Genomic DNA, 27,622 nt, shown 5'->3' with positions numbered 1-27,622 from the left:
GGAGAGATTTTTTTCAGCACATTTCTAAACATAATAGTTTTAATAACTCATCTCTAATAACTGATTTATTTTATCTTTGCCATGATGACAGTAAATAATATTTGACTAGATATTTTTCAAGACACTTCTATACAGCTTAAAGTGACATTTAAAGGCTTAACTAGGTTAATTAGGTTAACTAGGCAGGTTAGGGTAATTAGGCAAGTTATTGTATTATGATGGTTTGTTCAGTAGAATATCGGAAAAAAAGCTTAAAGGGGCTAATAATTTTGACCTTAAAATGTTTTTTTTTTTTTTTTTTTAAGTAAAAACTGCTTTTATTCTAGCCGAAATAAAACAAATAAGAGTTTCTCCAGAAGAAAAAGTATTACGAGTGTGATAATATTATACTGTGAAAATTTCCTTCCTCTGTTAAACATCATTAGGGAAATATTTAATAAACACATTTTTTTTAAAGGGGGGCTAGTAATTATGACTTCAACTACATGTAGAAGATCGGATAAAAATATGGTGCCAGACCATCTAAGGATTTATAAACAAAAATTAATCATTTAAAATCAATCTGTGACCTAACAGGTAGCCAGCCCAAAGAGGAAAGAACTAGGGATATGTGTTCATGCTTGCAAGTCCCTGTCAGAAGTCCCGCTGCCGCATTTTGGACTAATTGCAGTCTACTCAGGGCATTTTGACTGATGGTAAACTGTGTTAAAGCTTGTAATACCAATTAAATCATAACAAACAAAATTTCAAACAACAAAATTATTAATTATAAGGAAAGTTCTAAGTTAGACATTTCTAAGTTAGATCCACTATCATGAAGTACATTAAAAAAATCCCCAATTTTTTATAGCACTTTAAGTTAAGCCATTCTAAAAAAAGAAAAAGACAAATAACTGTTTTATAGATCTAACAATGCGTGTAATAGAGAATTATGTCAAATTTCATACCAGAACTGGTTGTGGTAAAGTCTGCTTGTGTTCAATCGTCTTAATATAATTAGCAAGATTTACTTCACTTTGTTCAAAGACAAAGAGGTCAATATGGATAACTAATTACTACATTAATTATTCAAATATTATTTTCAAAATGCAATGATGTAACACAACAACATGAAACAATGCATTAGTAGGAATTAACACATTTCAAATAAGATAATTTCTTATAAAGAGTAGCACACCTGAAGTCTATCCACATGCACTTTGACTCCTCCAATGTTTCCCTTCTTGAAAGATGCCAGCATGTCCAGGATGGGATTGAATCGGCTCCCCCTAGAAACCAAAATATCATCGTTCAATACTGTTACATTACTGTAAACAAAACCAAGCTCTGGCTGATGGAAGAGACTTTTACTTAATGTTGTCCTCTCTGATAAGTGCGAGAAAAAGAGGCCGTCCTGGCATCTTCCAGCACTGCTTAATAAACTGCAAGGCATTCTAGAAAAACACATAAACACAGCCGAATTAACACACACAGTGATAACAGCAGGAAAAATGCTCTGTAAAACTGTGACACTGATGATTTATGGGGAACGTTCCTGTCCATTGCCCATTTTCTTCCCTAAATTTGATTCTTTCTTTATATAGAAAGATAGACAAAGTATGAAACACAAAGCGAGCCTTCTTTTCACAGCGTCTGAGGAACCATTGAGGTGTGATATCAGCCCCCTCACCTTAATGTCATCTATCAAAAGCATGACATCCTGGGACAAGTAGAAGTCGCTGAGATCGAAGACAATTGGATAGCATACCACAGTCTTTCCAAGGATTCGATAAATCTGAGGAGGAGAGAAATGACCCAGTGTTACCTGAAACTATATGGACGAATGTTAGATCTAGACATATACTTTACCTCAAACTGCAGATTTAGCATGCCATATGCTATGAATAGACAGACACATGAACATCCCTCAAACGCTTTCTGTGTTTCTGAGAAGCTAATTAGCTCCTAAAGTCCTGCTCATTGCCCACCAAGTAAACAATCAATTCTCAGTCACATACATGTGATCATTACTCTAGAATTCCTATTTTTATCTTCACCAAATGTTGTCTTGTTCAATGTAGGCAGTAGGACTCAGCAGATTATGAAATGAAAGGATGTTAACATCTGACTAATATATATATTTACATATTATATATATATATATATATATATACATATATATATATATATACATATATATATATATATACATATACATATATATATATACATATACACATATATATATACATATACATATATATATACATATACATATATATATATATATATGTATATATATATATATATATATATATATATATATATATATATATATATATATATATATATATATATATATATATATATATATATATATATATATATATATACATATATATACACACACACATATATACACACACACACATATATATATATATATATACACATATAAATACATATATATGTTATGTTCATTGTGTGTAATGCAAAAGAGAGCAATTCGAATTAGAAATGATTTTTAAAATAATTTTAAAACCACATATTGTCACATATTGTAGTGTAGTAGGACACTAGACAATGGATTTGGGGATCCACATGCAGTTTTATGTAGGTAATGTAGGTAATCAAAAGCATAGTCAAAACAGGCGAATGCTCAGGATAGGCAGCAAGACAACAAAAGCTATAAATTAAGCAAAGGGGTCACGACAAGACAAACAGGAAAAAATGCTTGGTAGTGATACACAGGGTAAACAAGACTCAGCAATGTGTGTTGCAAAGAGAGGTGTGTTTATAGTCCAGTTAATGATTCATTGATGAGCTTCAGAAGTGTGTCTCTGTGTGTGTGTCATCATCTGTGATCTGGAACAGGTGTGTGTGAGGTGCATGACGGGAGTTGTAGTTCATATCAGTGGCTGAATTGTACTGTAGTTCTCCAGTAATCTGCAACTTCTCGGTCACTGGTAATCATAACATATAGACTAATGTGTACTGATTTTGTTAAATTTAGGATGACAAAAGTTAATTTTAAAGCTAGAAATAATTTAATTTCATTAAACACAAAAATATTTCAAGGAAATGTATGGTGGGTACAATCTGAGAAAAGAATTAAACTTTTAAAAAGTTGACAATAAGGACAATCAAAAAGGTATGTGCACTGCGATGTGAATATGTGATGTGAGTTTGTGGAATGGTCTAGATCTGGTGTTAAAACTTTGTTTTCAAATAAAAGATAACAGATTGACAGATTATTGTGAATGTGGATTTGCATTGTGAATAAATGGTGACAGGCTGTTTAGAACATTAAGTAAATTTTGGGTTAGTGTTTCATTTAAGGTATATTTGAAATTTTGTAAGGAATATGTAATGTATAAATATAAAGATTATTATGTGAAATTATGAAATTATGTGGAATCAGGTGGCAGAAGTGTATAAATGTATACATCTATTAATATGTACATATATATTTTTTATCAAATCAAAAAATATTTTATAATAAGGCATTACTATTATATAGTAATAATATTACTAATATTATTGTCAGGATTCTGCCACTTCGGTTTTGTCAATTCTGGGTTTGGTGGCCAGTCCAGTCCAGTCCTGTCTTGTATGTTGTGCTCAGCTCGAGTTTTCTCAGGTCAAGCGCTCTTATTGTGTTCTTGTCTGTCTTTGTCTTTTGTATGAGTGCCTTCTTGGGCATACTTGGGCCGTGTCATTCTCCAATGTCTGGGCGTTCTCTGGACGCATGCTCTCGTCCTGGTGTTTGTGATTTTTCTGTCTGCAGCATGCTGCAAACATGCACATTGCATGTGTGAGTGCACAGTGAGTGTTTTCATTTATCGTGTGCTTGTGTCTTACGTTCACTGTTCTGTTGGTGTGGCAGTTAGCACGTGGTTCATGTTTACATGCTCCGCATGCCTTTGTGTAGTGTTTCATGTGAACACGCAGGTAATAAGTTCTCACATTGGCTGTGTGTTCTAGTTCTGTTTTATGTGAGCAAATGGCTTGTGTTTCTTTGTGTCATGTGCTCTCCTGTCTATTGTCTAGTGCCACCCTCCTTGTTAACCTATTATTAGTTTATTCAGTTCACCTGTTTGTTTGCCAATTATTTCTCCTCTATAATCTCCTCATGTCCACTGTCCTATGCCAGTCTGTCATCCTATACCGTCTTGTCAAGCCCTGTCCAGCTCTGCCTTTTCCCGCCAGCTAAACAAAGTTTGTTTTTGTCCTTTGTTAATGTTTTTCCCCTCTGGGTTGTTTTATTGCTTTTTGTTTTATTTTATAATAAATAAACAAATGTTTTTGTCCCACCAAATGAGTCCTCATCCTTTCCCAACCATGACAATTATTATAATACTGTTATATAGTATACTGCTGAGCCATATTTAGACATACACATACTCATGTACTGAAGCATTTCTCTCAATACTAAAATAAAGACACAAAAATTACATAATTGAGGAAATTGCGATCCCAGCGGATCACAGCTACTGTCTATGGACATACAAATTCTGTAATTCACCAGAATTATGTCAAACGATGGGGTCACTAAAATTACACGTTCCTAACAGGATTACAATGTATATTTGCGGCTATTAGCTAAACAGAAAAGACAATTTTGAGACAACAGTTTGACTTAATCTTTGTCGTTGCATCTCACACTGACATTGCATTACTGAACAGCGCTTTCGGTATCATCCTGCATATTATAAGTATTTCTATATGCACTCACCGTCCAATTTATTAGGTACACCTGTCCAACTGCTCGTTAATGCAAATTTCTAATCAGCCCATTACATGGCAGCAACTCAATGTATTTAGGCATGTAGACATGGTCAAGACGATCTGCTGCAGTTCAAATTGAGCATCAGAATGGGGAAGAAAAGTGATTTAAGTGACTTTGAATGTGGCATGGTTATTGTGCCAGACAGGCTGGTCTGAGTATTTCAGAAACTGCTGATCTACTGGGATTTTCACGCACAACCACCTCTAGGGTTCACGGAGAATGAGTCAAAAAAGAGAAAATATCCAGTGAGCAGCAGTTCTGTGGGCACAAATGCCTTGTTGATGCCAGAGAACAGAGGAGAATGGTCAGACTGGTTCGAGCCGATAGAAAAGCAACAGTAACTATGTAGGTAGGTAAGGTATGCAGAAGAGCATCTCTGAATGCACAACACGTCAAACCTTGAGGCGGATGGGCTACAGCAGCAGAAGACCACACCAGGTGCCACTACTGTCAGCTAAGAATAGGAAACTGAGGCTACAATTCACACAGGCTCACCAATATTGAACAATAGAAGACTGGGAAAAAACAACATTCGGATGGTAGGGTCAGAATTTGGCGTCAACAACATGAAAGCATGCATCCATCCTGCCTAGTATTAACAGTTCAGGCTGCTGCTGGTGGTGTAATGATGTGGGGGATATTTTCTTGGCACACTTTGGGCCTATTAGTACCACTTAAGCCTTGTGTCAACGACACAGCCTACCTGAGTATTGATGCTGACCATGTCCATCCCTTTATGACCACAGTGTACCCATCTTCTGATAATTACTTCTAGCAGGATAACGCGTCATGTCATAAAGTGCGAATCATCTCTGACTGGTTACTTGAACATGACAATGAGTTCACTGTACTCAAATGGCCTCCACAGTCACCAGAACTCAATCCAATAGAGTATATTTGGGAACGTGGTGGAATGGGAGATTCGCATCATGGATGTGCAGCTGACAAGTCAGCAGGACTGCGTGATGCTATCATGTCAATATGGACCAAAATCTCTGAGGAATATTTCCAGTGCCTTGTATAAATCTTTTAATCTTAAGGATTAAGGCAAGTCTGAAGGCAAAAGAGGGTCCCACCCGGTACTAGTAAGGTGTACCTAATAAAGTGGCCGGTGAGTGTATATTTGTATATATTGTATTCATAGAAGCTAAATAAAACCAAGTTGATTTTTCCAGCAAAAACGTGTCGTCTACAGGCTGTCAAACTTAGGAGGTCGGGGAAGTTCTTGTTTTTTAAGATTTATTCTTGGTGTTCACACATTGGCAAAATACATTTAAAAATGAACACATAATTTTAACATATACTGTAGCACCTTTAAAAACATCAAGTTTTGTCTTCTAGAAAAACAGTAATAGCAAATACACAAGTATGCACCAACATGAGGCTTTTTTTTTCTTGCTAGAGTAAACTGTTGCTAAGGGAGCTGAACTAATATTTAATTATCACAGTCACTATGAGCCTCTGAGTTATTATGTGGATTAACCACAAAGAACTGTAATGAGCAGCCGCTGGAGTAAATGAGGAAATGTTTGCTTTCTCTATCTGGAGAGGTTGTGACAGTTCACAGAAGACACTGTTTACCTTGCAAGTGCCAATGCAGCCAACAGGTCTCTCCGGTCTCCCACTTAAGCCAAGTTTCTTATTGATGGCAAGGAAGCGGTATGCCTGGAAAAAGAGAGACACACAAACACACACATATATCACACTCATTAAGGTCTAGAATGCCTGTTTGTGTCTGCTATTTATAAAGGAATTATCTGAGCCATTATACTGTAGTACAGGCACCCTGTGGTTTAATTCATAACATGTATGTTTTGTTCAGTAGTCGATTCAGAAAGCCTGGTTATTTCCCTGGAGAAAAGGCCAACAAATCAGTCATGATGGGATATGTGTAGGTTTTTGTATTACTGATTCACACTGGAGACTCCAGGTATTGTTAAATGCTGCTCTTTTTACACAATGGCAATTATTGAATGAGAGTTCATTATATAAAGCTGTATCGCACTGAGATCTCCTGTTACTTTGAATATTAATATCTCCTCATATTTCACATAATACAGATAGCAACTGAACAATCAGCATGAACCAGACAGGCTAGTTTACCTTACGGTTTAAAGTTGGTACAACACTACTGTGATTTTTTCACAAGGTCATAGTTTCGTTAATTAAGACAAAGACATCTGAGCAATTTTTTTTTAACTTAGCACTTTGACAACACTGACCTCAAGGAAGCTGCTCTCTTGAGTATCGCTAATTATTATTTTAGCTGATACTTTTATCTACCACAACTTACAGTTCAGTTATTACAGTCTCTGCTCGCTTTAAGCAACCTGATGTTAAGTACTTTACTCAAGGGTACAGTGGGGATAGTTCATGGTTCATTGGTTCTCTTCGGGTTCCAGCTAAAAGTATAGGACTAGCCAGAGTTGTACAGTATATCTTTCTAAAGATAAAAGCAAATCTGCATTTAGCAACAATGATGCAAGCATATTAAATACTATACATTTCTAATGAGTTCATTCATTCATTTCCCTTCAGCTTAGTCCCTTATGTATCAGGGGTCACCTGATTCCACAGCGGAATGAACCTCCAACTATTCCAGCAGGTTATATACAGGGGATGCCCTTACAGCTGCAACCAAACACTGGGAAACACCCATGCACACTCATATTCACACAAACATACAATTTTGTTTACCCAATTCACCTATAGTTCATGTCTTGTCAGCCGCAGGAAACCCATGCCAGCACGGGGAGAACATGAAAACTCCACACAGAAATGCCAACTGACCCAGCCAAGGCTCAAACCAGCGACCTTCTAGCTGGTTAACCACTGAGCCACTGTGCCGCCAGTTTCTAATATACTGCACATGTATACAGTTCTTCCCACACATAGACTTTACTTGGGAGGGCCACGCAGGTATATTAACGGCTGCCCAAGTATATTTGGTGACTTTTTAGCCAAACATCCACATTCGATTAACCAGGGGAAAAATCTCCTCTCGCCCAACACATTTCCTACAGTGGCATGGCAGAGACCCACAGAGATGCACCTTTTTGGGACTTAAAAACGTGTGCGCCCGTGGTTTTTAAAAATCTTCTAAAATGTCTGGGATTCGGCTTTTGGTTTCGCTTTCTAAGCTGTAGTCATTTTTATTTTAAGCCTGATTTACTTTCGCTTGGCTTCACAGCTGACAGTGTGTGCACAGCCTCAAGACCGAGAGAAATATTAAATAATTCATTCTTTGATCTAAACGACTTAGATAAACTTTTCTATTTCCTCAAAGAGGATGAAATTACATCTAAACTGGCTGCAAAATATATGTACACTGTTAGAAATGGTTAATTAACTCATTTACCTTATTTAAATAATCTACACTTTTTATTCTTGTAATTATTATACTTTTTAGAGATTTTTATTGCATAGATGTTTATATTCCTTTGTCTTTTATTTCTCATTTTCTGTATTTATAATTTTAATTGATGATGCTGATATATTGCATATTTTATACATGATTTGGCAATATTGTACAAAATGTCAGCATTACATTTTTCCTATCAGTGGGTGCACATGGCTCCTGAATAGATTAAAAGTAAAACAAATAGTGGATTTCTTTTTATTTCAACAATCTTTAAAAAAAAAAACGTATAAAAACAGTTTATAATAAATAAAAAATATTGTTAAAAATCACTTTGTCACATGTAGGTAACCAACTCACTTTTTTGTCACATGTAGGTAACAATGTGCCGTGGGTAAAATGTGTGTTTCAATCCGGCTATCACCGCAAGTATATTTCAAACCTGTGGGAAGCACTGTGTATGTTTGTATATGTATAACAGAAATATGCTTATTAATATTTTTGTTATAGTCTTATGAACATGTACTTCTTTTTGAAGAAGATTTTTCATGCTGTATTCCTCATACAGACTCAATAACCTGTAAGTTATGGGTTTGTCAGTTGTACACACTGTTTTCGCCATTTAGGTAATTCTCTTCTTGTGAACTTTGAGTAAAGAGTCCCTGAGAAACAAAACAATGACAAGGAAAATAGATATCTGAGTCATAGTACATTAGAGCATCAACATATTAACACATATACCACGATCAACTTGACAAATCGAAACAAATACTAACACTAGACTTAAAATGACTACAAACACAATACCAGGGAATTTTGCACATTGCATTTAGACCACAGTGATAACAGGAAATTGTAGTCATGTCTCTCTCCCATTCTACTCACTATTTTAGTCCACCCACATGGATATTTATGGCCCTTGTCACTGCTTAGGATTCATCTAAATGAATGGGACCTTTCTTTCCTTCCCTGGCCAGATAAGTGGAAATCAAAAGTCTGATTGTTTAGTGAAGCGTAGCAGAATATAATGCTAAGAACAAATCCTTCTATTTGCTTCTATGGCTATTTTTTTGCCTGTAATGCTGCAAAGTTTTAAAGGGCACCTATGATGAAAATCAAATCACAGCGCGGACACATAGCAAAGACGTGCTCACGGCGACCCGAGTTCAATTACCGGCTCGTGGTCCTTTGCTGATCCTTTCCCTTTCTCTGCTCCCAATGCTTTCCTGTCTGAAATCTCTACTGTCCAATCATAATAAAGGTGAAAAACCGCTTAAAAATTATTATAAAAAATGGTGACAAAAACAGTCACCTTTTTCCTCTCCTTTTTTAAAATTTAAATTTTTAAGTGAAAATAATATCCAAATCCCCTCCATTTTGAGGCCCACCACAACGTGACGTAGAAGTGTGGTTTCCCCACAACCCAATTGATTGATAGCTACATATTAACATGTCTCCGCAGTAGCACGTATAATCATATCAACAAGACAGGACGTGCACAAAGCAACTGGGATTAAAAGATCTGTTCAGCTCTCTGTGATCATCAATCATCATCAAATGTGATCAAGTATGAGTTTTACAACTTTAAATCGTGTTTAAAACAGTGCATGTTTGTAATGAATTACAACGATTTTTACAGTCTTTACTTTATCACCAAAGCCGCGTGTCAGTACAATTAAATAATAAAGACGCTTCAATCCTGGTTTGTGGACATTAAATTAGGTTTGTTTTGTACATTAACATAACGGATATCCATACAGCAGTGGATATTAACAAGTATCCTGTTACATTTGCGTGCAAAAACAGTGCAAAAGTTAAACGTCTGCGCAGTGTGTGTGCGTTAACTTTGTAATGACATTGTGTGTGACTCATCGTTCTCATTAACTCCACAACAAATACATCAAATAATCATTGGGAAAGTTCTTATTGTAGTCATTCATTCATTTTCTTTTGGGCTTAGTCCCTTTATTAATCCGGGGTCGCCACAGCGGAATGAACCGCCAACTTATTCAGCACGTTTTACGCAGCAGATGCCCTTCCAGCCGCAACTTATCTCTGGGAAACATCCACACACACTCATTCACACACATACACTACGGGCAATTTAGCCTACCCAATTCACCTGTACCTCATGTTTTTGTACTGTGGGGGAAACCGGAGCACCCGGAAGAAACCCTCGCGAACGCAGGGAGAACATGCAAACTCCACACAGAAACGCCAACTGACCCAGCTGAGGCTCGAACCAGCGACCTTTTTGCTGTGAGGCGACATCGCTACCTTTTGCGTCACTGCGTTGCCCTCTTATTGTAGTATTTCTCACAAATGTTACATGAGACCTTCCTTCATGTCTGTCACTGTGCTGTTTATCTGACACAGCCGAGGCGGAGATTGAGGCACACTCTGACAGACAGGCACGTGGAAGCGATGGGTGGGGAGAACTAGCATTGAAGTCACAGGCAACAAAAACAGCTACATTGTGTTCAGAGCAGAAAATTCCAATATTCTGAAAGCTATAATAAATAATCTGTGTGTGTTTTGAGCTGTTTGTACAGACACATTGTGGAGACACAATAAACTTATCTTAAATCTTGAAAAAAGGGGTAAAATAGGTGCTCTTTAAAAATAAAATGTGGTATAATATGGTGATTTTTTCTATTATTATTAATGCTGGAAGGGCCTATTCTGCAGTGTGAACAAAAAGATCTGGTCGAAGCAGTTGGAACAATTCGTACACATATATTTTTCCAACACTGGGGTTGTATATAGACCCCACTCTGTTTGCCATTTGTTATTAACATAGCAATAGATTACTTTTTTTTTGGGACATACTGCACAAAATTTGAGGTCTATCGATAATAAATCTTTTTTGCAGCAGAGTCTGCTTCCTCATTTCTTTTGATTCCACCTCATGTATGAGCCTCGGTAATAAAAAAGCCAGCGTGTGCTAACATATTCACAACATTAGATGGAGCTCTATTTCTCTGTGACCTCCTGCAGTCTGACATTCTCAGAATAACACTCCAGTACAAAAGTGCACTGCACAACACGACGAAAAGAGAGAGGAAAGAGAAAAACAGCACGACAATAAGCCCCTGCTGACGAGCATCCAGCTCATATCCAACTGAAGCAGGAAAATAGCTGCTAATTTAGACAAGATCTAGTTGTCAAAACGAACATTTTTCGAAAAAGCTTTATGCTCCAGATCCCTCTCAGTGCGGATCTCTGTACCTTGGAAAATTTGTGTGCAGAATAGCAATGAGGGGAAGACACAACTGAATCGCGAGTGCCCTGCCTGTAATCAGGAGCTCAACATGCCTGACACGAAACCTGCAAATGTCACGCGTGTTAAGCCTGTAGCACATCAAGAGGGGCAGTGGAGCCAGAGCGCTGATGTTGAAACAAACCTCTTTAATACACAGGATTCTGAAATAAAGACGTTCGCGCTAGTATCGCTTTCAGCAGCCTTGCCGCTTGGATTAGAAACAGCATGTCAACATGTGAAGCACCATTTTATCTGCACTTGTTATTTTCACGATTATTCCAAAATATCAGGGGGAAGGACTTGTAAATATGAGCGTTGGAGCTTCACAAATTAGTACATGAATAACAATTAATATTTCTGCATTTATGCATCCATAAGAGCATTTTATTGAGGTCTACCACCATTTTGTCAACATTTTCTATACATCTAATAAGAGATTAATAATAACCAATCACAGATTTTTTTCTGCATGGATGCAATGGTGAATCCGATTTGTTAATTATATAATTTGTTAATTGTTAATTTGTTAATTTAATAATAATAATAATTGACAGCTGATCCTAACCTGAGTTTGCAAATGCAGATGATAATCAGCGCAAAAGAAACATGATAAAAACCCTGACAGTCATAAAGAAGCTTCAGAGCCAAAGTAATAGACATCAACAGTAATCTGCAATGAGTTTAGATTTGGATGCTGCAGCACTCACACTGTAAAAAAAATGGAAGGTTCTACCCAATTTAAGTGGATTGACCATAAAACAATTAAGTTGTCCCCAAAAAAACACGAATTGTGTTGATTGTATTGGTAAGTATGTAGTTTGATCAAGCAGTAAAAATCTTTTTTGAGTGCACTGTGTAGATAGAGTAATAGCCAATAAGCATTGCAAGCAAGCAATTATTATCAACATTATGATCAACATAGCGTAGACACTGTAAATAAAACAGTGATTATAGTGTTTCCCAGAGCTAGATCTGCACTCACTGGAGTGTTCTAGTATTTTAGTGTTGCTAGATTTTTGTGCAGTTGTGTTGAGTCATGCTGTAGGCATATAGAAACTACTAATGGGGTTACAAATACAAATACACTTTATTACTTCAAAAATGTTTCTCTTACTTAGATTTTTTGTCTTGTTTCTAGTCCAAAAATCTATAAGTTCCTAAATCAAGAAACATTTTCTAGACAAGCAAAAATTATTGTCTTGTTTTAAGAAATAATATGCCAATATGAAGTGAGTGTTTCCTTAAAACAAGCAGAATAATCTGCCAATAGGGTAAGCAAAATAATTTTGTTATGATTATTTTGCTTATTTTAAGGAAAAACTCACTTTATTTTGACATATGTCTTAAAACAAGACAATATGTTTTGCTTGTCTAGAAAATGCTTCTTGATTTAAGAATTGTTCGATATTTGGATAAGAAACAAAACAAAAAATCTAAGTAAGAAAAGCATTTTTTGCAGAAAAGTAACTATATTTCAGTGGACTCTTATTAGAGTATTTGGTGACTATTAGGTGTGGCTGAACTTAAAAAGTTATTCATAGTTAAAAATGTGTTGGGTGCACCAGAATAAAGTGCAACAAATATATTAGGACTAAAATTATGCAGACAGTCCATTCAAACTAATAAATAAAATGATGTCATTACAACTCTCTGAGAAATTTAGTATAGTACGTCAGAGAATATAACACCCTGCTGCTGCAAACATGAAATTAATGAAACCCCCAGTAGCAGGTTGATACGTAAGTGGGGTGGAGCTTATCCAAAAATGCGTAGCATATTGCTGACACTGAAGTGTTTAAATGCTAAGGAGTATGCTCATTGGTTGCTGAGGCAACAACAAGCAACCAATAACCTGCACCATGTAGATAGAAGCAGATTGGATAAGACTTATCAGCCTGTGTGCCCAATAATAATAATAATAATAATAATAATAATAATAATAATAATAATAATAATAATAATAATAATAATAATAATAATAATAATAATAATAATTCCTTACATCCTACATCTGAAAGAGGCACTTACTGAGCAGTATAGACTCCCCTTTACTATACTGGGGTGTTAGGACCCACACAGAACGCAGATTAAGCACCCCCTGCTGGTCTCACTAAAACCACCTCCGGCAGCAACCTAGCTTTCCCATGTGGTCTCCCATCCAGGTATTGACCGGGTGCAGCCCTGCTTAGCTTCAGAGGGCGACTATGTGATAGTTGCAGAGAACTAGCTGCAGGAAATTGAGTTTCATGACAGAACTTCGTGTTCATCAGAATAATATGTCTCATTAGATAATATGATGTCTCATTGACTTATTTACCATGAAAGATGACAGTGGCAGACAGTAGGCAGTCATGTCCAGTAAGCTCCAGCTGTCTCTTTTCGGCTGGCCACCGCATAAGCATGCAAAGAGCAAACTCAGCAAACTATCACTCTCTCTAATGCACATTGGAGCTCAGGCACACAAAACTGACCGCAGATAGAACAGAGTCAAGAGAAGCAGATAATGTTTCTGATTTCAAACAGCTTTCAAACCAAACTGCAGTAAATTGCACGTTCCAGTGACAAAACCTTCCCACCCACTCGCACTCCCACAGACAGAAGAACAAACACATAAACACATTGCACATCGCTCTGTGCTCTGCCGATTACAGAGAGAACGAGCAGGAATAGATTTCTGACCCCAGAAAATTTCTATATTGCTACTAAAGTTCACAAAGAACATTTACATAGCTGAGAAAATATTTTAAAGACTCCTTCGTTAAACTAATGCAATCAATAGGACACTGGCAAGGTTCAATTCGTGGTTTAAATCTTCAATAGCATGCAAAAAATAATTCACTGACTGACATGAGTGATGTGGCAGTCAATCCAAGCTGAGTGGCCACTTGATAAACTAGCCAGTGGTCTAATGGAGCGTCTGTCACAGAAATTGATCAGCCTGAAAGATTTGTTTGTTGGTCAAGATTGATTGATTGACTGAACAGCGATACCTTCACCAGTTCTTTCTGAGGCCAGATCTGAATGGGCTCCACCTGCTGCGGGGTCTGCGTTTGAATGCCATAGGTGTTGAGGAAGACCTGCAATCTGAAATACACAGAGGACACATATGTATATATGTTAAATACAACTATACAACTCCATTCAAGGTAATGAGTGTCATTTTGCACCACTACACTGTACAACAGTCAACTTGATCAAATGAAATGAGTGTAGTTAACTCAAAATTGACTGAAAGTTAATTCTACTCGTTGGATAAGAGTTTTGAACTCAGTGTTGAAGGTAATGAGTTAATCAAATATCTCATTACTTCAACTTAAATGGAGTAAGTTCACAGTACTCATATAGATTAGTTTTTTTTACTCAAATGGTTTGTAGCAATCGGTTTCCTCAAACGGTTTGAGTTGCTTTAACTTATTGTGTTTTACAGTACTCAATTGGTTTGAGCTACCTTAACTTTTTGGGTTTTACAGTGTCGTAAAAATAAAAAAGGAATTGCAAAATTAATGACAAACTTTTAAAAGACAGCAGACGTTCCTGTTATAATTTGTACAGCTTGCTTCATAGACTATGTTAGGAAACTAATTTCTTTTAATTCAACTGTTATGCCATATTCAATTCTCTTGTTCAAAAACAAACAATGCTACTGGTATTCTGGTTAACATAAAAATTTTGTTTTTTTATTTATCCAATTTTCTTTTTATTAACTTTAGTAGATAATTAAAAAAACAAACATATAACAGGCAAAACAAAATCAATACCTGAGGTCCGAGTGTATTCACTTGAATGCATGACAGTTTGGAATGCTAGCTACTTGCCCAATAATAATGTTTGCACATTAGTTGACACTATGGTAAATAATGTGTGGATTCTTGTATTTTGTATTGTTTCTATCATTAGGAGCCATGAGCATTATTTTTTCTTTCCCTTGTGTATATATTTCTGTCAAATGTGCTGTTCATTTTAATGCTACTGTACATTTTAAGAACGACTGAGGTTTCAATCAAAAATCATCTGATGATTTATTGTAGAAAAGAAAGATCTCGCTCAAGATTTTCCTGTGGATTTTTATAAAGGGGGTTTCAAATTAAGTAGAAAAATAAGGATGTAAACATATTGATGATACTTGAATGTCTTCTTCTACACCATAAACTGCCCACTGACGTTCACCCCAAACATATATTTTATGAAATACACATAACAATTCTACTCAAGGTTCTACGTGTTGTGCGTTCAGAGATGCTCTTCTGCATACCTCAGTTGTAACAAGGGGTTATTTAAGTTACTGTTACCTTTCTATCAGCTCAAACCAGTGTGGCCATTCTCCTCTGACCTATGGCATCAACAAGGTATTTGCGACCACATGCCGCTCACTGGATATTTTCTCTTTTTGAGAGCCTTCTCTAAAACCCAAGAGATGGTTGTGCATGAAAATCCCATTAAATCAATGGTTTCTGAAATACTCAGACTAGTCCGTATGGCACCAACAACCATGCCACGTTCAAAGTCACTTAAATAACTTTTTGTTCTCCATTCTGATGCTCGGTTTGAACTACAGCAGATCGTCTTGACCATGTCTAAATGCATTAAATTGCTGCCATGTGATTGGTTGGTTAGAAATTTGTGTCAACTAGCAGTTGGACAGGTGTACCTAATAAACTGGCTGGTGAGTGTATATTAGAGTGTCTAAAATACATAGTACAGCATTATATTAAAAGCATAGTCAAGTTATGTTTATCAGAGATAGTATATTACTCCCAATTGTAAATATTCCTCAGGTTGATGCAATTCCTGCACCACTTGTACTGAGCAAATTTGACTGCAAAGACAAAAAAATCCAACTATCCAACTATGACTACTACTCCTCAGAAACCTGGAAAAGTAAAAAGGGTCCATTTGACCATTCTGTCTTTAGTTAAAATTAATTTGTGAAATAATTGAAAAGAATTTAGCTTGTAATATTTAAGTGGACATGCATTGAAAAGTGATTGTGTGGGATTATTAATCAAGCACTAAGCTATTCAATAAAGTGCACAGGGGAATACAATCTTGCATGACAGTGTGATTATACAAATGAATGGTCTGAAGGCACGTCTCATGCTAAGAGGACGATGAGAATGTTGTATGTTTGCAAGCAGCAAGAACCTTTGCTCCTGTTTACGCCACAGTATTTAAACAACATTATTGCATCTTTGCAGAGCAGGTGAGGTGTTAAGTGGAACTTGCAGCTTCATATAAGGGTGTTTGTGTTGAACAAGTAATCTTGATTAAGGTTTGCAGTGTTTATAAGGGGATGGGTGGGTTAAGTGCCGGGGTGAACAGTGTTAAATGAACTGCAGAGCGGGTCTGGCTGGGACCAGCTGGCCACATGACCTCTTTCACCTCCGCGTCTCACCAGAAAAGCTTTAAAATGAGAGCGCTGATAGATGAAGGCTACAGAATAGCTCGACAATTAGTGCGCAGGCATCAATTAGACCAGAGGACAAAATTAGAGAGAGAGAGAGAGAGAGAGAGAAAGACATGAGGAATTCATTTACCTTTGACTTTCTGCTATCAGGGCCACGTGAATGACCACATCGTTCTCAATGGGACCCTGCAGGAAACAAGCAAAGAAGATGTATTGGAAAACTTTAGGTCTCAACGGACTAGACTTAAAGGCAAGGGCACTGAGTGTAAAATCCATTGCCTGCGAGTTCAGGAGTGAGTGACTTCACTAGAAATGAAGAAAAGAAAGAAAGACCTTAGGAGTGAAAGAAAAGTCACAGCAGTTAAAGTATAACCGATTACTGGGCGGCAGGAGGGAATAGGGGGGAAAACAAGCTTCATGGAGAGGGAGAGAAAGAGAGACTGCAGACAAAGATGAGGGAGATGATTGTGGATCAGAGCTCTGATTCTTTATGCTAGCTCATTACAGGCGTTTGGGCTGGATGATGTAGTAATTTCGCTGAGATAATGAGCTGCTGATTGCTGAAGGTTTAGGTTGGGTCATATCAATCAGTGGCTGAAGCCCTCTGCCTACACACAGAGGACACCCAGCAGCCATTTAAACCTTCCACAGTCACAACGTCAAAACCGCGAGAGCATCTCAGTGGCTAATTTGCTTCATAGTGTTTCTACACAATCGTAATTTCTGCTAAACAAAAAATAACCAAGCAGGCCAATCTTTTACTTTATTGTTATTTTAATACTACAACTACCGGGTTTCTAAAGCTACTAGAATGGCCATAGTAGTCCCTATTACTAGACTGTACTCAATACTTACACTGAAGAATGAAGCTTTGAATATCTGTCCATTTATTTTACAACCTCTCCCATAATATTTAACGGTGCATTTCACACTTTGTGCCCTTCAAACTGGAGAGCAAAGTTTTTTCACTGCAGTGAAAATGTTCTGTAAGATCTAAATGCCATTAAATACAGATTGATGCAGAATATTTTGGTATAGATATAACATGGTAGATAAAACATGGACTTTATACTGCTCTGGAGATTTTGAAAACAATCCTGTGCAGACTCCATTGGAATCAAAACCCATAGATAAATTCATCTTTTAAGTTAGGATAGACAATAATAAACATTGGAATTAAAAAATATGGATATCTTAATGGAAATCTAGTTGCAATTTAAATTGAGGGTCCAAAATAATGCATTAATTAAGCATTAATTAATGCTTAATTTGTTCACAATTAAGCATTAGTTAAAAAAAACACTAGTAATTAGATCATTTAGATTAGATTTGCTGTTTGTCACTGCCAATGATTTTCCTTTTAATGTATTTATTTTTTCAGTTAATATATGGCATGCTCTTATACAGATGTTATTGCAAATTAATTTGCATATACTGTGTTATATGTTTGACCAGCAAAAAAATTATAAATCCCATAAAACATCATTCTGCATTCATGTCCTTATTTTGTGACTTACAAATGTGACCTCATTTAACTTGTTGCATTTGATAAACTGTTTCCTATATTTCTATCTGTATCACATTGGCTTGCTAGGTACTGGAAGTTACTTTATAATAGGAACAAATTGTCTGTATGATCACTTTATTAGTAGCAGATTAGCACTAACTATTAGCTTATTCTAGCCCATAGAATGTGGATTTAACTTTCACTTTAGAATAAGGGGTCAAATTGCCTTTGTTAGTGGTGTATTAATGACATGTTAGCCTTAATTATCAGCTTGTTCCAGTAAATAGACTTGAATATCCCTCAATAAGTGCAATAATTAATGTGGATTTAACTTTCACTTTAGAATAGGGGGTCAAATTGTCTTTATTAGTACTGTTTTAATGACATTTTAGCCTTAAACTTGCAGCAAACTGTGTTTATTTCACTATTTTAGCCATATATAATTGCAAACCAGAAGTAACTAAACAATTACTAGCTTGTTATTAAGTTAACTTACACGACAAATCAAATAAATAATAATATGTGGCTTAATTGTTAATAATGGTTGGAATTCCTTTATGTTTAGTAAATAATGGATCATGTGTTTGCTCATGCTCAACTGATGGATAATTGCAAACAAGTTAATCATGATTTACAAATTTACTAAGCTTAACTAATGCATAATTCAGGACCCTTAAAGCGTTTAGTCAACATTTAATTACTAATGCTTAATTGTGAACAAATTAACCATTAATTAATGCTTAATAAATGCATAATTTTGTACCTTTAATCTAAAGTGTTACCAGAAATCTTAATGAATGAGAACATTTTTCATTTAAAATCACAGAGTATCCTATTGTAGCAAATCTTGGGATATAAGGAGATCTCAGGATAGAATAACTAATAAAACCATCACTAATATGCAGTTCAATACACCTTTATAGAAACCTTTATAGATAAATGTAGCCTATGTTAAAATAATATGCCATTTATAATGCAAAACTCAATTGGATCATCATGGTCATTCAAGGTAGAAATAGAATAAAATACATAATCATATGGATTTATTGTCAACAAAGTTGCTTCATTGCAAAATTTAAAGATGACTTGGCAGAATAGAATATCCCTTGGCAGTTCTAGTGCTAAACCACTTCCAAAGAGCATAATATTAACCAGCTAATATGTAAATCACACACCTTCAACTGCGCCGAACATTGGAATAGACAGATCTATTAGTCTGAACGGAAGATAGTAATATATTTGAGGTGTGGGCTGTTTGTCTGGGCTGTGTTGTTGTTTGCTTCCTCTGAAATGGGGGAGATAAGTGCTCGGTGAACAGAGCAAATCACAGCTTTGGTTTAAATGACATATTGGCACAGGCATTTTGTGGAGGCAGTGCAGTGAGTCATCACAAGGGCTGATCAACAGAGACTATACATGCTAATTCTGACTAGCGCGAGGGCTGCAGAGGAGGATGGTATTTTGTTCAGGTGGATGGGAGCAGGTTCAAGCTGCCCTTGATGGATGGGAAAGCGAATGTCTGGGTATGTTATTAGTCTGCGACAGGTGCAGTGCTCAAAAAGTGAAAAGGTGCCGTATAACTTCTGCAGTTCGCAATGCGGCAACAACAACACTGAAGATCTCGAAGAGATAGATGTGTTAGGGTTAAATCAGGTGTTTATGCAGCATTAGTGGCACCAAAAACATTAGCGGCAACAAAATTGCAAAACAGTCAATTGTAAAACCATTAACATTTAAGCATCAGTCACATGCTTTTGTGTAAAGTGAGTAAAAGCTGAAATTAACTACAGGACTATTCAAATATGAATGCATTTAAAACAGTAGACATTGTTCATTTGCTGACTTCTAAAATGGTCACATGCAAAAAGTTATGAAAATAATATAATTATACAATTGTTAAATATATATATATATATATATATATATATATATATATATATATATATATATATATATATATATATATATACACACACATACATACACTCACCGCCACTTTATTAAGGACACCTTACTAATACCGGGTAGGACCCCTTTTGCCTTAATCCTTTGTGGCATATATTCAACAAGGTACTGGAAATATTCCTCAGAGATTTTGGTCCATATTGACATGATAGCATCACGCAGTTGCTGCAGATCTGTCGGCTGCACATCCATGATGCGAATCTCCCGTTCCACCAAATCCCAAAAGTGCTCTTTTGGATTGAGATCTGGTGACTGTGGAGGCCATTTGAGTACAGTGAACTCAGAACAATACTCAGGCAGGCTGTGGCGTTGACATGATGCTCAATTTGTACTAATAGGCCCAAAGTGAGCCAAGAAAATATCCCACACATGATTACACCACCACCACCAGCCTGAATCGTTGATACAAGGCAGGATGGATGCATGCTTTCATGTTGTTGACGCCAATTTCTGACCCTACGTTTCGAATGTCGCAGCAGAAATCGAGACTCGTCAGACCAGGCAATGTTTTTCCAATCTTCTAATGTCCAATTTTGGTGAACCTGTGCTAATTGTAGCCTCAGTTTCCTGTTCTTAGCTGACAGGAGTGTCACCCGGTGTGATCTTCTGCTGCTGTAGCCCATCCGCCTCAAGGTTCGATGTGTTGTGCAGTCAGAGATGCTCTGCTGCATACCTCGTTTGTAACGAGTGGTAATTTGAGTTACTGTTGCCTTTCAATCAGCTGGAACTAGTCTTGCCATTCTCCTCTGACCTCTGGCATCAACAACAACATTTGCACCCACAGAACTGCCACTTACTTGATATTTTCTCTTTTTCAGGCCATTCTCTGTAAACCCTAGAGGTGGTTGTGGGTGAAAACACCAGTAGATCAGCAGTTTCTGAAATACTCAGACCAGAACATCTGGCACCAACAACAATGCAACGTTCAAAGTAACTTAAATCACTTTTCCTCCCCATTTTGATGCTTGCTGCCATGTGATTGGCTGATCAGAAATTTGCGTTAAAGAGCAGTTGGACAGGTGTACCTAATAAAGTGGCCGGTGAGCCACACACACAGATGTTAGTGATCATATGATGAACTTCAGAAAAATTGTATAAATTAAAATAAAATTGCAAGTCCATTATATAACTGTCAGCTTGTTTATATTAAGCTATAACATGCACACAAGGGTATACCTCATTACACTGAACAGGCAACAGTATTTTTCCAGAAAAAAAAATATATATATTTCACCTTTGATATGCTCATCTTTTCTCACAGCGGTGTAGTTATAGCTTTGTGTTGATGCTATAAAGGGATGTTTTATTGGAAGTGGTGAGAACGATGACATTAGTGCTGTACAAAACCCTGCAAGTCTAGTCTGCTAGTGGTACTGGTGGGAGCCCCTCTGTGCTCTGCAGACTCCTGCAGGCTCTCTCTCTCTCTGTCTCTCTCTCTCCATACTAAATGCAGCACACAATAAACTATCAACAGCTCAATAGGACTGACAGTGATAAGAAATGCTCTTTATTAATGTCTCCGTTAACAATCAGTCACATCATCTCCATTCATAATGTTGCTTCAGAAGCCCCATGGTGAGTCAAGTAGTCAATATTTACCTCTAATGACAAATCTCTCTTCCACTGCAACTTCAGAACCATTCATTAAATTCAAGACCAAAACAACTGTCATAAAAAAATGAACAAATGCAGATAAAGGCTATTGCAACTTTTAGCATAGTCATGCTGTATCTGTAGATAAGGGCAGAACAATCCTAAAAAAGCAGCAATTTAGATGGTAATACTGGGGTCTTTCATTGATACTGTATCTACAGAACCCTCCAACAATATTGGCACCCCTGACAAATATATGTAAAGAAGTCTATGAAACAATGTCTTTATTGTTTGACCTTTTGATCTCTTGTTTAAATGTGCTGTATGTGAGTTTTTTACTCTTGTAAAGCATAAAAATATCATAATATGTTTGCAAATATTTAGGATATCTAAGTGAACATACTTGTTTATTTCAAACACAATGCTAAAGTCTTGAAAATGTGCGTTCCGTGTCGGAATATCTGTCTTTGTTTTAGTCTCAATAACCCGCCTACATCCAGTTTACCCAATTATATTTCAGTACTCTGGGTTGCCTTGTTGGAAAGCACATTTCATGTATTTCATTTCAGTCATTAAAGCGTCTTCAACGTGTGTGTGTGGATGCAACAAAAAAAAATGCACCCTCTGTAGGTCAACAGCAGCCTCCAGAATGAGAGAGAGATTTAGAGTTTAAAAATCGACATTAGATGGTTTTCAATTAGCAAATAATATAAACATTACAAACGTAAACATTAGCGGCCGTCACGGTGGCACAGTGGGTTGCACTAACGCCTCACAGCAAAAAGGTCGCCGATTCGAGCCTCGGCTGGGTCAGCTGACGTTTCTGTGTGGAGTTTGCATGTTCTCCCCGTGTTTGCGTGGGTTTCCTCCGGGTGCTTCGGTTACCCCCACGGTAAAAAGACATGTGCTATAGGTGAATTAGGTAGGCTAAATTGGCCGTAGTGTATGTGTGTGAATGAGTGTGTATGAATGTTTCCCAATGATGGGTTGCAGCTGGAAGAGAATCCGCTGCGTAAAACATATGCTGGATAAGTTGGAGGTTTATTCCGCTGTGGCGACCCCAGAATAATAAAGGGACTAAGCTAAAAAGAAAATGAATGAATGAATGAACATTAGCTGAGCAGCGTACATTGTAACACTGAGTATGTTTACACAGACACCAATAATCCGATTTTAATACGATTAGGACAATATTCTGATTAAGAGTTTCTCACTCAAACAGCGATTTTGATTACCTTAATCCTATTAAGGTCATTTAACTAAAAAGAAATTGGATTAAGACGTGTGAGGTGTGCCGATTTTAGTTGCATTATTGAAGTGCCACACAGACATGTAAACACCTTAATCAAACTATTACCGTTGTGTAGGATTTCCACCCTTTACGTTTTTCCAATGCGACATGCGGTATCAAATTCCATTAAAACTAAACTCTTTCAGCAGTTCATACTCGCATCCAATATATCGTTTGTCACGGGGGGTCATGCATGAAATGTTCCTGAATGAAAGTGAAAGTGCCAAACTGCAGTTATAGTCGACAAATTAAAAATGAAACACCCAAAACTACATGAAACTCTGGAGGAAATGTGGATAGCGTGGTGACGTAATGACATTAATCGAAATATGTGCTATAACATGTACAACGGCATCGTGAAAGGAACATTCAAAAAGCAACTCTTGTAAACGTAGTGACTGTGTCTTAACAACATGCAATGAGACAACATTCCAGCGACAAGCAAATCTTACATACTGCACCTATAAAATATTAACAAAAAACTGAACACACTTATGTTTCTTTATGGAAGAAAGTAGATGCCTATTACCCGAAACACTTCTCAACAACTTGAGGTGATGCTGGATTGTAGGTTGGAAGACTTTAGGCACTTTTTCACGGCATGATACGGCACAGTTCTGTATGACTCACATTAGGGGGCTTTTACACCGTGTTCCGTACCCAGTACTTTTTAGTATCACCTAAGGTGAAGTGCCAAGTGAGCTATACCATTATCAAAAGTATCCACACTGCTGCTCAATTGTTCTGAGAGAATAGTCACTTCAGGTGTAATCGGATTTGTGACACAAGATAAAAACCTGCTGTATTTAAATAGTGAGCACTGGCCACTGGTCGGTTGGTCAGCTGTTTTAATACCACCACCACAAAAAAAAAAGGCTGGATCATGGTGAGAAGAAGAGATCTTTCACTAGCTACGTTTCACTAGCATCCATTTTGGATGCATAATGCATAATGGAGTAGGATAAAGTAGGATTTTATTCAATAAGAAAAAAATATGCATAAACTACAATGGAAACACTTTTACCAAATTCTAACAAATTCCAGTGTACGCATTAAAAAAAGTCATGTGATTTTGTTATAAGAGATCATGTGATGATAAAAATGTGTGAGAATGGATAAACCAGCAGGCTGAGCACATTGTAAAACATCTGAAATGTTCTTTTGGTCATTCTAAAACACCTTAACCATTTTAGTATTTGTGTTATTATATTATTAATGACCTCCAGAACTGTCAAGATGCCTTCAAACCCCACTACACATTCAATGCATGTAGGCATTTGTCTTCTGAGGCGCGATTCATTTATTAAATAAAGAAACGATTCACACAGCTTCTCCTACCGCAGTAAACTCTCTTTTTACTATTGATACTTGGCGCTAGTTAATCAGGAAGTGACGATTTGTTGTCTTTGACTCATTGGATGGAAACGCTGCTTAATTTTACATCTTTTATGCGATATCGCGGTTTTGCACACATTTCTGGATGGAAACACAGATACTGGTAACTGAGGAGTGAATCTAGCGAGAGATGGATGACCCAGAAAGAAATTGATGATGTCATGGCAAAAGCGATTTCGCAAAAGATAGCGATATGCTCACCCACTCTAAGCACTACTAAACTGTAGTGAAAACGCAAACCGAGTCAAGCAAAACCAAACCAGTGGAAAAGCAGCTTCTTTGACCCCAAGACACAACTAACTTCTTAAAGACTGTTTTACCCACTTGAACAAAAGAAGACACATGTCTTCCACTTACAGACTGATTCATAACAGTTCCATTGACTAAAATGTTTTAATTATTTATGGTAAAAGTGAACATTTTCTTTGTTTCTGCTATTTTCTTATCCACTTGTTAAGTATAGACGTATGAAAAACTGTTTCTGGGTCCAAGCCGCTACTCATTTCAATTGAGAAAATATTCATTTCTGCCCAGTTTTTAGTCATAGCACACATTAAAGTGAACTTTATATAAAATCATGGTGTACACAACCATCTCTGGACTTGCTGCATCTCAGACACAAATAATTTAACAATTTATTTTAAAAATGATCACTTTCTGGCCATCGGACATTAGGAATGGATATATACACTCTTAACAATTTCCTGTAGAATTAAAAGTAACTTACTGGCAGCAGTTTGCCAGTAACTTACTGTAAATCAATTACAGGATAAATACTGTATTTACATTTACAGCAACAATTTTAGAGTTTTATGTACATCTTTACTGTAAAATATACAGTTATTTTCTCAATGCAACTTTAAAATACAGTAACATACTGCATAGATGTCCTACAGTAAAACACAGTTCCTTTTATAGTTAAACACTGTGTAATTTACAAAAATCCTTAACAGTGTAAACAGTATATTGCGATCATGATTTTCGAAAGTATTACACCACTTTGTAAAAGTTTATTATTACCATTTGTTGAGTCTCCCCATGCAACTTGATTTGGCACTTGGACCCGAAAGCCATTTCCCGTGACATCACACTTAACAAGCGGATAGCCAATTATGTCAAGCTCAACAACCTTTAACCACAAATCACAACTCTGTTCTTTGGTTTTACCCACAGTAAATAATGACTCAGTGAACTTGGGCTATGTTTTAGCTGATATTTATTGCGCTGATAAACAGGAGACCAGGAGTATATTGTAATTGTATGTGTGTAATATGTAATATAATGTAATTGTATGTGTGTAATGTTGTAATGTGTAATATTATATAATGTGTAATATTATATATATATATATATATATATATATATATATATATATATATATATATATATATATATATATATATATATATATATATATATATATATATACTGCAAAAATGTTCTGCTTACTTTGAATTGTTTGTCTTTTTTCTACTCCAAATATCTAAAAATGTTATAATTAAGAAGCATTTTCTAGACAAGGAAAATATATTGTCTAGTTTTAAGAAATAATGTGTCAAAATTAAGTGAGTTTTTCCTTATAACAAGCAACATATTCCACCAATGGGTAAGCAAAAATAATCTTATGTCAAAAGGAAAAACAAGATTATTTTGCTTACCTAATTGGCAGATTATTTTGTTTATTTGCTTACTTTGCTGGTATGGAATAGTATCTTTTGAACATGGAGATCTTTCACAAATTCAACACAGTCATATGTTGACATCCTTAGATTCCAACAGTATCTAGGGTAAGACTGACTGTGGTATAAAGCTGCGCCTGCTAGCTGAGGAAATTTTATATCTGATGGAAAGAGCACTTGAAAAAAAATCCCCTTCGGCAGCTAAGAGATGTTTTCACAGTGTCTGGAGCTGCTGGAATTGAGATGGGATCACTAATGGCAAAACTCCACAGCTTGAAGGAACCACAAATGTGTAAAAGAAGATTAATGAAATGCAATTATTTTTAAGTTTCAGATGAAATATATCGCAATACACAGGTCACATTTCACGTTATTAGAAGGCTTTCTGTTTCTCCAGATGGTAGCAACTACAAAACAGCAATACAACATTGCCCTTGTGGCAGCTAATAATCAGGTAAGTTTTTATAGCATCTGTAACAGGCTGGGATTTCTGAAGTGATTCACACTATGTAATTAATTTCAAACAAGCAAGTTCAGTCTTAAATGCAAACTAAAATGAACAACAACAACAACAACAACAACAAAAACAACAACAACAAAAAGAACTGAATTGAGCTGTCAATATTTATTCTATTTAAACTAAATGGATCTAATCTATTATTCAGTGCAAACTAAAGGGAACAAAAAAGTAACTGAGCAGTAAATATTCTATTCTTTAATGTAAATTATAAAAAAGTTAAACAAACACTGTTTTCTTCTGAGGAAGCTTAGATTGTTTAGGGTTTGTACCTCTATGATCACACTATTTTATAAACAATTTATTGAATATGTTTTATTTTTCTGCATTGTAGCTTGGAAATCTGAGTTTGTCAAATAAGAACAGGTTGAGTTGCCTGGTGAAGGTGGCTGGCAAGATCATCATTTTTAACCAAACTGGTGCAATGGTACTTTACGGTAATTATGTTTTAAAGAGAGCTCAGGGTATCTTATGCACCCCGGATCACCCATTACATTCTGTGTTTCAGCTGCTGCCATCAGGATGTTGTTTTAGAGTTCCTATATGCAGGACAAACAGAATTAGAAATTATTTTAAAATGGTGGCCATTAGGTCATTAAATGAGTCCAGCGGGGAGGGAGGGGCATCTAAAAAATGATGTATTGTATGTTTTGTGGTAATAAATGGGTAGTGTGTATGTCACAGTCACCAGCAATCTAGCAACAAATCTGTCAGCAAAAGAGCTACAAGATCCAGTCATGCATCACTCACACACCTGGTCTAGATCCTGTCTGATTGCAAACTCACAGCTGAAGCCGCTTTTGAACTGATTACATGGACAATAAAGTCAACACATGAATGAATACGACTCTGGATTTCCTGTGTACATCTGTTTGCCCCTGTG

At 36.4% G+C, this 27,622-nt stretch overlaps 1 protein-coding gene across 3 annotated transcripts in view; it reads right to left on the bottom strand.

The window, feature by feature from the left end:
* Positions 1-27,622, bottom strand: part of phkb (phosphorylase kinase, beta) — a 149,769-nt gene that overhangs the window by 23,499 nt on the left and 98,648 nt on the right. For all 3 annotated transcript variants that reach the window (XM_056461969.1, XM_056461968.1, XM_056461970.1), the window contains 6 exons: positions 16,923-16,978; positions 14,379-14,472; positions 6,350-6,433; positions 1,670-1,774; positions 1,351-1,433; positions 1,178-1,268 (listed from right to left, as the gene is read on the bottom strand). In XM_056461969.1, the coding sequence (XP_056317944.1) occupies positions 1,178-1,268; positions 1,351-1,433; positions 1,670-1,774; positions 6,350-6,433; positions 14,379-14,472; positions 16,923-16,978 (513 nt within the window). The remainder of the gene's footprint in view (positions 1-1,177; positions 1,269-1,350; positions 1,434-1,669; positions 1,775-6,349; positions 6,434-14,378; positions 14,473-16,922; positions 16,979-27,622) is intronic.

This window comes from Danio aesculapii, chromosome 7 (genome assembly GCF_903798145.1).
Source record: "Danio aesculapii chromosome 7, fDanAes4.1, whole genome shotgun sequence".
Classification (NCBI taxonomy): domain Eukaryota; kingdom Metazoa; phylum Chordata; class Actinopteri; order Cypriniformes; family Danionidae; genus Danio; species Danio aesculapii.
This window is presented reverse-complemented; position numbering and strand designations above follow the sequence as displayed.